Source organism: Vipera ursinii, assembly GCF_947247035.1.
Source record: "Vipera ursinii genome assembly, chromosome: 1".
NCBI lineage: Eukaryota > Metazoa > Chordata > Lepidosauria > Squamata > Viperidae > Vipera > Vipera ursinii.
In genome coordinates, this window is record NC_139512.1 from 266,561,804 (window position 1) to 266,574,837 (window position 13,034).

Here is a 13,034-nt window from a genome sequence, read left to right on the forward strand (position 1 = left end):
GGAAGAGATTGGACAGCCATTTGTCTGAAATGGTATAGGGTTTCCTGCCTGAGCAAGGGGTTGGACTAGATGACCTCCAAGGTCCCTTCCAACTTCTTCTTCTTCATCATCATCATCATCATCATCATCATCATCATCATTATTATTATTATAAAACTTTTATTCATAAAACATGAAACTCAGTCAACTGAACACTCAAATTGTCTGGCACTAATGGTTGACATGGGTTGCTGCCAGCATCCTAGGTATCAACCAGGTATCTCCTTAAAATGTAAGATGTTCCGAGTAGCACAGTTTTTTGTAGCTTTGCTGGAGTTATTACAGGAAGCTGCAATTTCTTGATGTGTTTTGCAAAGTTTTTGGACATAGTTCCCAGTGCCCCGATGACAGTGGGTATCACTGTTACATGTTTCATCCATAATCGTGCAGTTTCGATGGCCAGGTCGCGGTACTTCGTAATTTTTTCCAGTTCTTTTTCTTTGACTCTGGCATCTCCTGGTACAGCGATATCAATCAACTGTATGCTTCGGTTCTCTATGACTGCGATATCGGGCGTGTTGTGTTCCAAGTGGCGATCTGTCTGTATTCGGAAGTCCCACAAGTTCTTCACATTATTATTATTATTAATATTATTATTATATTAATATTATTATATTTATTAATATAAATAATATTATTAATATTAATATAAATAATATTATTAATATTAATATTATTTGCATGTTGCTTTATTTTCCTGGAAGAATGATGGGATATGAGCATAACTAATAATAATGTCTGCTATAGAACATCAAATCTTTGTTGATCAAGACCCCTGGAACCCCAAGATATTTATACATATGTATGAAGATTTGGACCATACCTCACATTATATTCATGTTCAAAGATGAGGCTGGCTTATTTTCACCTGAAAATATTTTACATGTCATATAACAGGAAAAAGAAAGCACTTATTTATTCAGTGCATAGTTAACTGGTAGAATTCATTACCACAAGACATAGTCATAACTATTAATTTGGGGGACATAAGAAGTGAATTGGGTAAATGAACAGAGGACAAGTCTTTCAGTGATTCTTCACCTTAAAACACATATTCAGCTGGCCACTGTGAAGAATAAAAGCTGAACAAAGAGGCTCCTTGTTTTGATTTAGCTGATGGTCTTCTGCTCTTAGGTTAGGTGTATAATGTGGGAGCAACATTCTTTTAAAAGTCTCTAAATGTTTAAATAATAAAAAAATATCTCAAAGTTCTATTGTAAACGTTTGGGACCATACACAGCTGAGCTAGACCTTTTTTTAAAAAATAATCAAAAATAATCTTATAATACTTAGTTGGCAAATACAGTTTAGTTATCAAGCGGAGCAAAGCAAATATTCTTATCTGTTGAATTATTGAAGTGTCTTCCTTCCTTTGAAGAATTTAATCATGTGGGATGTTTAAAGGGGGGAGCTGTCTTCTGTTGATTTTTTTAAAGAACTAGAAAAAAAAGAAGAAAAACTCACTGTCGCAGATTTGCACATGGCAATATCTATTTTCTCTTACACTGTTAAAAAGAATATTCAAACATATGTTGCAAGTCTTTTTTTCATGAAAAGTTGGTAATTGAATTAACCAAAATACCGGTGTTATTTTAGGGAAGAACACTACACTTTCTACACCTTCCCAATTTTAAAGTTATCCTTCCCATTTAAACTAAACAAAATGGTATCATAGTCTTGGTATTCCGAGTTGCAGGAAAATAGACGTACAGATATATAGCATATGCTTCTTTTATAGTAGGTACAATTTAGGGAGATTACTAAATGCCTTCAGATTATTATAATCAGCACTGGCAAAAGGCAAACTCTTTTCTTGCAAAAATTACCACTTTTGCTCTTTTGTGGCTTTATGAGAATCTTTTAGGAATGCATTACATTTTTCAGTTCTCAGATTTTTACTCTTCTTCATTTAAGTCACTAAATTCCATGGACTGGTTTACCATATTGAAAATGAGAGGAATAAAGTAATATTTAATTGTTAGTTTCACATGCTGGAACATCTTAGGCTGGAGGTGCAATGAGTCCTTCACAAATACTCTTCTGTTCAGTGTAAATTGCCTATTTGGTCACATGCTAGAGAGGCATCTCACAAATATTTGTAGAGAAGATCTGGATGCTACTGTATACAGCTTGTTGAATTTCTGTTATTTATAGATATTGGTGCAGTTTGTTTAAATTGCTGGACTTCGGCAAATAACCCGAAGAATCTCAGTAAATGCAATCAGATTTTTTAAAAAAAGAAAGAAAGGAAGGAAGGAAAAGATAGTTAGAGATTGAATTCATCACAGCAGATGTGGCTTCATCAGACTAGTATAGCTTTTTGCAGTGTAAAATTCGGACTGTGTGCTAGTAATATACACAGTGTGCAATTTGGCGTTCGTGTATGATGAGGGTCATCTGTTTTTTTCTGATCAGTTTTTGCTTGCAAGGCATAAAGAAAACAATCATATTTCAAATTTTTTGTTGTTGTTGTTGATATGCAGTAGCCTTCCAAAGAGAGCTGTGTTAAGTTTGAAAAGGGATTGGCTGAACATATTGTCCAGCCCCTCTTTTTCCAAGCCATTCTTAAGCATAGTGCCTTCCTTAGTGGTGATTTCCATTTATTTATTTATTTATTTTATTTATTTATTTATTTTAATTCCATTTATATCCCGCCCTTCTCCGAAGACTCAGGGCGGCTTACAAGCTTAGCAGTAGCCTTCATTCTATGTATATGCCTGCTTATTAGGGCTTTCACACACCCCCAAGCGGCATTATTACAAAGTCAGCTTAATTGCCCCCAACAATCTGGGTCCTCATTTTACCCACCTCGGAAGGATGGAAGGTTGAGTCAACCTTGAGCCTGGTGGGACGCGAACCTGCACTAATTGCAGGCAGCTGGTGTTACTTAGGGAGGCATTAGCCCACTGCTCCACCAAGGCTCTTTCTACAAACATTAAAGCAAGTCTTAATAAATAATAAATATTGATGCTTACAATCTAATTACATAGGAATTAGCGGTAATGTGAGAAGTTTCCAAACATCAGTATCCTATCTAGAGAAAAAAAAAACCATGGAGAAAGTCTCATGAAATCAAACCCATTCTGCTTGATTAAAGCATTTCAAAAGTTACTATCCACCAGGCCTCTAGAGCAGACATGTCAAACTCGCATCGTCATGTGACATTGTGCAAAGTATCGGGACGGTTTTGCCATTGCTGGCAATGGGGTGGGCGTGGCTTCTGGATGATGTGTCCAGCCCGTGGGCTGGCAGTTTGACACCCCTGCTCTAGAGATTTTGGCTGGATGTGATAGTCATTTTTCTTTTGGCCATTAACTAGGGTAAAATCATTCCTATCTTCTCAGCATCAAACTAAGCAAAATAATCAGAGTGAGTTCATGTTGTGCTGCATTGCTGAATTATTGGAGGGCCAAATTTTTTAATTAATTTTTATTTGGTTATTACAACCAACAGACCTTTTCAGTGCTGCTTAACCTCTTGCTGTTTTGATTATGTTGCAAAATAATACCTGGAATAAATTTTCAAGCATGGTATATTTAAGACAGTCAGAAGCTAGGAACTCAAGGCAGTCAGACAGGCAGCAAAAATCTTGGAAACCTGTGGAAAGTTTTAGGGCCCAGCTTCTGCTGCACTTTTGCTGCATGTTGCTTTTTCTTTAGAGCTGAACTTTTTTTCCCCAACTCTTCAATGCAAACAAGCTGCAGAAAGGTTTTCTTTACTTCCTTCCTTCTATTCTTCAGCCTGGCAGTCACTCATCAAGGTAAGTGACTTACACATTTTGACATCTTCTTTCTAGGCGTGCAGGAAATTAAGTATTTAAAAGGGATCCAGATTGAAGGACAGAAGCAGGGAATTTAGTTTTAGCCTGTAAAGGGGGGGAGGGCAGGGAGAGCAACAAGTCTGTCCCTCCCAGCTTTTTTTTCTTTATTGAAGAAATGTGGTAGGGGAGGGGTTTTAGCAAGGAAAAGGTCATCCTGAAGCTGCCACCTTTGCATACAGGTGGCTGATTTTCCCAAAGCTTAGCAAGACACAGGAGAGATTTGCAGTCTCCTGATGGGAGCAGAGATCACAAGCCTGACTTCGTTGGCCAAGACTTGTTTGGAAGCCTTTTTTGCATTGGCTCTAGCCTCTAGGCCAGGGGTAGGCTCAGAAATTCTGGGAGTTGAAGTCCACGAGTCATAAAAGAGCCAAGGTTGCCTACCCCTGCTCTAGGCCCTAATCTAGCTGATCTCTTCCCTCCTACTGCACTACTTTTGACTTTGCAAGCTTTTTGCTGCTTGTCTGCCTCCTTTATAAACTTGGCTGGGTAGTGGGCCTCCTCCATCCATGAGGTACCCAGTGGTGGGATGCAAATATGTGAACAACCGGTTCTCTGTGTGGATGACGTTCCAGAAGTCCGTTCTGGGCTTGGGCACAAAAAATTAGCTGCCGGTTCTGCTGAAGTGGTGCGAACTGGCTGAATCCCACCACTGAGGCACCCTATGCTCGTTAACAACCTGTGTTCATTTGATTTTGGCATCAGGAAGAGTAAAGGGTGGGGGTCATTAAGCAAGGCTGTCTGACTTAACAATTGACACCACTTGCAACCATAAAGGACAGGCTCCATTACCATTGTAGGTTGAGGGCTGCCTGTAGTAGGCAGAAGAGTATACATGTCCAGATTCAAATTCTTTTTTTAAAAATAATTTTATTAAAATTATATTATACAACTAAAACTAATACAAACTACAAAATATAAAAATACAAAAAGAAAGAAAAGAAAAAAACACAGGAAAAAGAAGGAAACCTTCCCATTCATTACAGCAAGTATAAATAACTCTATTGTAGGTATTGCCAAAACTTTCTAAATTCAGACATACAATAATCTTGCTGCAGTTATTAGAAAAATAGTGTTTTATGACTCTTTTCTTACTGTTTATTCATCAGTCCAGGAGAAAAAGTTCTGGTTTCAATCAAATATGAATCTTTAAAGTCCTCTAAATCACTGTATTGAAAGAAAAATCTTCATCAGGGTCCAGTCCAAGCCAGGAATAAATGAAATGGAGACTTCTTTCGAAAGAAGGTTGTATTTATTGAAGAGCAGAGCCAGACAGAAATGTGGATCTGGGAAAGCTGACCACATGTAACTGGGAGTGGTGGGTTTTTATACCTTCTTGGGCTTTTGTGTTTGGAGTTGTTTCCTGTTCCTGTGACATGAACTTTGACCTGAGCTTTTGAGTGTGTTCTTCTTGGTATTGGGTTAACCCTATTATGTCCTAAAGGTCATGTCTTTAGAGTTTGGGTGGGATATGTAGATTTTAGGGGTCTTTGTCTTCCTAATCTCATCAACCTCTAGCTTCCTGGCTCCAACCTTTCTGAATTGGATTATCAAATCTGCATTTCTACAGACCTGGCCTCTGCCTGGGGGAGACGGGCTGGGGCTGGTTTCTGGGGGCTGGTTTCTGCCTCTTAAAACTTTCTCCATTATTGTATTCCTTTGAGAAATATAATATTCTGCTTTTTAATATTCCAAAAATATTTCTTTCTCTGGAGAGATGCTATCATCCCACAACTGTATGTATTTGAGCCCAAAGTTTTATAGCATGAAGTACACATATACATTCTAGATAACTTTTATGGTGTGCAGTATATAATTTTTTAATTTTTTAACATCATTTCAGTATTGAGTACCTATTTTTAATGTATTTTTTAACTTTCTATACCAGGGCATTTTCTGCTTATTAAATTTTTTAAAAGTACGAATGAAGAGGCTTATTAAATACTGTGAAATAAGGAGAGGAAAAAATGATTTTCTTAACCAAACAGTGTTGTACTTTGTAGTCAATTTCCTCCTGTGGTAAACCAGAGTAAAATATATTGCATTCTTAAAAAATACTGAATGATATCATCAGTGTAGAAGCATGGCTCCTAAAATATGCTGAGGGTTTCCCCCCCCACCTGAAACTCCAAGGGAAGTCTCCTGCTTATTGGCCTGAAAAAAGTTCAGTAGTATCATTCTAGAACTTCCAACATTATTGGAAACTAAATGTTTTTGCTACATAGCTCAATTGCTTTTTGTTTACATAAAATGTTTCTTCCAAAGTGAATATCTTGGTTTTGGATTTTCAGATCAAACTATAATCTAACATGGAAACAAGTATGCAAGAAAAATGACCATGAAAACTTTTTATGTTGTCTCATTGGGCAGAACTGATGGGACAGAAACTTGTTTACCAATTTCTTTGATATGAAGCTCTCTCTTTGAGTGGGTGGGTGGGTGGGTGGGTGTGTATGTACATACAAGCACAAGTATGAACTAAAGGCAATTTCATGCCTGCCTGCCTGCCTGCCTGCCTGCCTGCCTATCTATCTATCTATCTATCTATCTATCTATCTATCTATCTATCTATCTATCTATCATCTATCCATCCATCTATCTATCTATCTATCTATCTATCTATCTATCTATCTATCTATCTATCTATCTATCTATCTACAGTATCTATCTATCATCTATCCATCCATCCATCCATCCATCCATCCATCCATCCATCCATCCATCCATCCATCCATCTATCTATCTATCTATCTATCTATCTATCTATCTATCTATCTATCTATCTATCTATCTATCTATCTATCTATCAATCTATCTATCTATCTATCTATCTATCTATCTATCTATCTATCTATCTATCTATCTATCTATCTATCTAATAGGTTTCCTGGCTATATAATCCCTTTGTGTTATCTGTTTCCACAGAGCATATTGGTGCAATGTTTCTTATTACAAATCAGAGACTATATGACCACAATGTCTTGAGCGAACTTACGTATACTTGTCTATCAGTGTCATATAATTTCTTGATAGCAAAGTTGCTTAGGGAACAGAAGTCTAATATGCATTGTAGTCCCACAGCACATGCAAACAGTATTTGCAAGGAAATATCTTATTAAATTTGTAGCTACTCAAAGTATCATCATTAACACAGAGACATTAGACTTATATAGTGGTCATCTATATAGGAAATGAGGGGATTAATCCCATCAATACTTCCAGATTGGAATTTATTGTTTAAACCTTACTAAACCCAGAATAATTTTCTGAAAGTTTATTTTATCTTCCACCATCTCCATGTACCAGTCATTTCTTCATAACTTGTAAAGGCTCTTCTTACATAGAAATTTGTGGCAGTTGTTTCTTAACATTGCATGAAGAAATGGTCATGTAAAAAATAAAAGCAATGTACTATGGCTTAAAGAGGTCTCTGCCTTCAATTCTTGTATTGAATACAGTATGTTCTCCTTTTTTTCAGCGGTGTGGAGAAATCTCATTTGATAGCCCAGAGCAGAATGCCAGATGTGTTCGCATGCTAGGTAAGTGGCATCCATTCTCATATAAACTGGGTTTTGTTACAAGGAGAAATAAACACTATTAAAAGAGCTGGTGTTACTTAAGAATATCTGCGTTTCTTAATGAGGTTGGTTGGGAGGCATATTTCTTCTGGATGTATAGTTGCTTGTAATATAACTGATACTGACACAAATAATAAATATTCATGAGTATTATTGATTATACTGAATCTTCAGTTTACTCAGAAACTTGACATAGTGATTTCTGACTGTTGGTTATGAAACTAGAATGAATGGTTTTAAGCTGAGCATTACCAGTATGTCACTGGGCCAGGCTTATTTTGGACTTGGCTCTCCCTGAGGATATCTACCCATCCCATTAGACTGAATAGTATGGGCTCACTCCAAATCCTTCTTTTAATGTTGTCACCTGGTGGGGCCTATGCAATGAGCCCTTTATGTAGCTGCAAATACCTTTTGGAATAGCCTCCCCGTGAATTGGAGGTGATTCCTATTCTTGCTTTTTGTAAGGCTGTTAACACCGGGCATTGGTCAGGTTTTTTTTATCATTTACTTAAGTAATATTGGCCACCCAGAATTATTTTACATAAGATGGGCAACCATACAAACTTTTTAAATAAAATAATCAGAAAAAGGCTGACCAATATTTTTTTCATCACAAGATAGATCATTGCCTAGCAAGATGTACCAAATTATAAATCACCAAAGAAGAAAATGTACATGAAGGAAGGAAGGAAGGAATAATGGAATACTTTGATCTACATTAAACTTCTGGAGAAGTGCTATACAGTAAGATTCTAAGCTATTATTGAGTTAACTGAATAACAGAGTTGGAAGGGACCTTGGTGGTCTTCTAGTCCAACCCTCTGCTCAAGCAGGAGACCCTATACCATTTCAGACAAGTAGCTGGCTAATCTCTTCTTAAAAGCCTCCAGTAATGGAGCACTCACAACTTCTGAAAGCGAGCCATTCCACTGGGTAATTGTTCTCACTGTCAGGAAATTTCTCCTTAGTCCTAAACTGCTTCTCTCCTTGATTAATTTCCATCCACTGCTTCTTGTCCTGCCTTCTGGTGCTTTGGAAAATAGGTTGATCCTCTCTTCTTTGTGGTAGCCCCTCAAATATTGCAACACTGCTATCATGTCATCCCTAGGCCTTCTTTTCATTAGACTAGATATACCCAATTCTCACAACCATTGTTCATATGTTTTAGCCACCAGACCCCTAATCATCTTTGTTGCTCTTTCCTGCACTCTTTCCAACATCTTTTTTATAATGTGATGGCCAAAACTGGATGCAGTATTCCAAGTGTGGTCTCACCAAGGCATTATAAATACTTAACGTGATCTTGATTCTATCCCTCTGTTAATGCAGCTTAGGATTGCATTGGATTTTTTGGTGGCTGCAGCACACTGCTGGCTCATATTTAAGCGATTGTTCACTAAGACTCTCACAGTTATTGCTATTGAACCAGATTTCACCTAATCTATACCTGTACCTCTGTTTTTTTCTTGCCTAAGTGTAAAACCTTGCTTTTCTTTCCATTGAATTTCATTTTGTTAGATAGGATCTGTTGAGATCCTTCTGGACCTTGAGCCTATCTTTTGGGGTGTTGTCTACTCCTGCCAGCTTGGTATCATTTGCAAATTTGATGAGTTCCCCTTCTATTCCCACATCTAAATTGTTTATGAAGATATTGAGGAGTACTGAGCGTAAGACAGAACCTTGAGGTATCCCACTGCTTTCTTCCCTCCATGTAGATGTAGTTCCATTAAGGCCTACACGTTGAGTGCAATTGGTCAGCCAGTTACAAATCCATCTGGTGGTGATGCAGTCTATCTTACATTTTTCTAACTTGCCACGAAGTACTGTAGGTTGTAGTCTACATTGTCAAATGCCTTACTGAAATCTAAGTATACTAAGTATACCACAGCATTTTGCTTGTCCACTAATTTAGTCATTTTGTCAAAGAATGAAATAAGATTTATTTGAAATGATCTGTTTTTGACAATTCAAGATGGCTTCTGGTTATAACTTTGCTTGTTTCTAGGTGTTCGCAGATCTGCTGTTTGATTATCTTTTCAGAATCTTCCCAGGTAGTGAGGCTAATTGGTCTATAGTTTATTGGATTATTATAAGATTATTACTGTAGTATAATTAAAATAATAACAGTTGATTCCCAGATTTAAAATACATTAAGTACATGATCAAAAAAGAGAAACGTTCTTGGTTTTACATATATACGCACATATGAAAAGAAGGCAGCAATTGGAGACAGAGAATAGGGTTGTACAAGCTGTAAAGGAGCAAAACAAGGTTTGACTTAGTTTAATTTAATCTATTCTGGTTGAATCAAATCAGGTGCCCTTGAATTGCTTCAGAAAGATTTGGAGGCAGTTTGAAAATGTGATGGATTTTGTGATGAGTTCTGATTTTAGATTCTGAAACACCGGTGTGGCTTTCTTTGTGTGTACATGTGTGCTTTCAATGATGAGAGCGAGGTTGAGGGCAAGCTTAATCAACCAGTGAGTTGCACTGTTGGTGAATGAGTGAATGTTTGAAGGTCGGCAAAGGATTAAATGAAATGAATTTAAGAAGGACATATTGGAAGTAGGAGGGACAGCAATACAGTACAGGCAGATCTCTACTGGATGATTTACTATCCCTCCTCATCCATCTCCAAAGGAAGAGGCAATGCAATCAGGAAATCCTTTGGGTTAATTTTGCTGTGAAATAGATGAATAACAGTCTCACCAAAAGTACCTCTCCCCAAGTTTGTACTGTATAGGGGGCACCAATTGTAATCATTTCTGTCCTAACTGTACCTATGTTAGTAATTTCAAAATAATAGGGCAATAATATCCATGAGGAATAGGAGGATAATTGTCTCAGTTGGTGCATATTACAGTAACAATATTGATGCTGGAAGCTGCATCTTTCCATCATGTGACTCTAATATAAAATAAAAGCTCTCTCTTTTAAGTTTTTTCCCCCTAAGACTTAAAAACAGTACATAGGCTGTTTAATTTCTCTTGGTTTTTTTTCAAACTGGTTGTTTTAATCCAACTCTGTGTAATGATAAAGTGGATGAAGCATCATACTTTCATTTAAAAAGGGGTGGGGGGGTGGGGTTTTAAAATCACTTTTTGTAAATATTGATACAGTTACATCAAGAAAGCAGCATGAATTGTGATTCCAAACAAGCTCTGGGCTGTCTGAAATTCGGTAGGGTAGGTAGCCATAGCAACAGGTTTGTCCTGTACAGAAGCTGTTGCTTGTGTTTCTCTTAGCTCCCTCTGTCTCAAACAATTGTAACTCCTTCCATGACATGTTTGGGTAGCAGCTCCTCTCTGTCTGAAGAACTGCTTTCAAACACTTGGCACCTTCACTGTATATTTCAGGCGCTTCTTATCTTTTTTATCCTCTAGTTTGAGAAATAAATTCTCACTTTGGCAGATTTCAGCTTATTTTCAGTTGCTGCCTGAAAATGCTGATCGTGTGTGTGTGTGTGTGTGTGTGTGTGTGTGTGTTTGTGTGTGTGTGTGTGTGTGTGTTATCCTTCTCTTTTTGTCAAGCTTTGGCATTTTTTTTCTTCTCTACAGTAACTTCCTACTATATCTTTTCCTTTTTCTTAAAAAAAACCTTTGAGCTGAACTATTATCTCACTAAATATCTCTTCCTTTATGTTTGAAGTTGTCTGCTTTTATTGATTTGTTTTTCTTGTTGGAAAAGAGGTCAAGAAATCAGGAAGAAGCACAGCTGGTTTGGAAAAGCAACTTGTAAATAACTTGTAATAGGTAATGGTGTTGGTTTACAACAGGGGTCTTCAAACATGGCCCTTTTATGACTTGTGGACTTCAACTCCCAGAATTCCTCAGCCAGTGTGCCTGGCTGAGGAATTCTGGGAGTTGAAGTCCACAAGTGATAAAAGAGCCAAGTTTGAAGACCCCTGGTTTACAATATGATAAAATCCTTGAGCAGCCTTAAAGTTTTGAACTGTTTCTTCACTCAAGATGAAGGATGTTTCTGGCCCAATTAATGGAATGATATAAATCAAGAATCACATAATATAAAATCTGTTCCTAATGTTCATAGCTGGGCTGATTCCCTGTAACTTTCATTAGAATGCCATGTTTTTCAAAATTAAGTAGAATTCCTGATTCTTTGTCTGATCGTGCGTTTTGAACATTGACATTTTCATTTCTTTATTATTTTGCTTATATTTTCTAGAACACTACCATTAATTTTCTTAGATATTGAGCTTTTTTGTATCCAGCTGTCATTTGCAGATCTGGGATCAAAATATTCAGACCCAAGGGCACTGTCTGCAAAATTTAGGTCCACTGTTTTGGTCCCATCCACTGCAATGTTATCACAGTCTTATTAGCCATATTTTTGCTGGTCCCTGGCAGGATGAACAAGTAAAAGTGGGTTTAAGGGAACCCTAGAAGTATCATGGTAACTTTTCCAATCCTTACAAATTTAGATATTAAATCTAGAAAAAAACATTAAAATAGTCTCATAAAGCAGATCCTGCAATTCCTTGGTCTTATGGCCTCTTATCCTGTTTATTTCTTTTCCCAGTGAAGATAAATGGAACATTTTTATATGTATACCTCTCCTACTTTTTCGAATCTTGAATCGTAGAATTCTTATTAGTTGTTTCTGTTGCTGTTTGGTTCTTCTTGGATCCTTTATATTTTAGGTCCTCATCTTTCCTTTGTTGCCAGATAATGCCAGGAACAAATAATGTTATTAGTCTGCTATCAAAAAATTAGTCTGCTGTCAAAGATTATTGGATAAATGAATTCCGAATTAGTGAAAACTCTGAATGAAATTTCAGAGCTGTTCTTTCTTAAATTGATGCCAATTAATTACAGTTGTTAAACACTGAATAAACAGACATTCTGTGTTATGTCAGCTAATCTAGCCTGGCTATCTTTGGGTAAGCTGATAATAATATCTGTTATAGAGATGGGCATGAGTTGTTTTCGTCACATATTATAAATTAATGCCGATTCTATTACTATACCCTGTAGGACATCACAGATGAATACAAAGATATTTGTGTATTTATAGGAGGCTAGTCTCATCACAGGGTTTTGTGATTGTGCAGTCTTTCTTTTCAGCCATTCTTCCATACTACTATTACACATATTGTAGCTGAAGGTCAGTTTTATTACTTAATGTGTATCTTACACATTTATCTGCAAGAGGTTTTTCTCACTCACCTTATGTTACCATATTGAACAATTCAAAGTTAGCCTGTTAAGCAGGACTGGGTGCAGTTACATTAAGCTATATGGTATATACTCTAGTCCAGGGGTGTCAAACTGCTGGCCCACAGGCCGGATGCGTCATCCGGAAGCCACACCCATCCCATTGCCGGCAATGGCAAAACCGTCCCTATACATTGCATAATGTCACGTGACATCGCGAGTTAGATATGTCTGCGTCTAGTCTATCACATTTATTGAGAAATGTCAAGTTATTTCATAAAAGTTCTTTCTTTTTTTAATTGTTAATAAAATGCCCCTGTATCTTCCTTACATTCCACCTAATCCTGTTACCTCAGTGACACAAAGGAAGAAAGAGAAAAGGGGAAGAAAAACAGAACTTCTAAACCAGAAAGGATTCAGGGT

The 13,034-nt window shown here is 37.0% G+C and overlaps 1 protein-coding gene across 2 annotated transcripts in view; it reads left to right on the top strand.

Moving 5' to 3' along the window:
* PDE7B (phosphodiesterase 7B) overlaps window positions 1–13,034 on the top strand; it is a 154,475-nt gene that overhangs the window by 45,575 nt on the left and 95,866 nt on the right. For both annotated transcript variants that reach the window (XM_083368055.1, XM_083368056.1), the window contains exon 2: window positions 7,335–7,395. In XM_083368055.1, coding sequence (XP_083224181.1) covers window positions 7,335–7,395 — 61 coding nt within the window. The remainder of the gene's footprint in view (window positions 1–7,334; window positions 7,396–13,034) is intronic.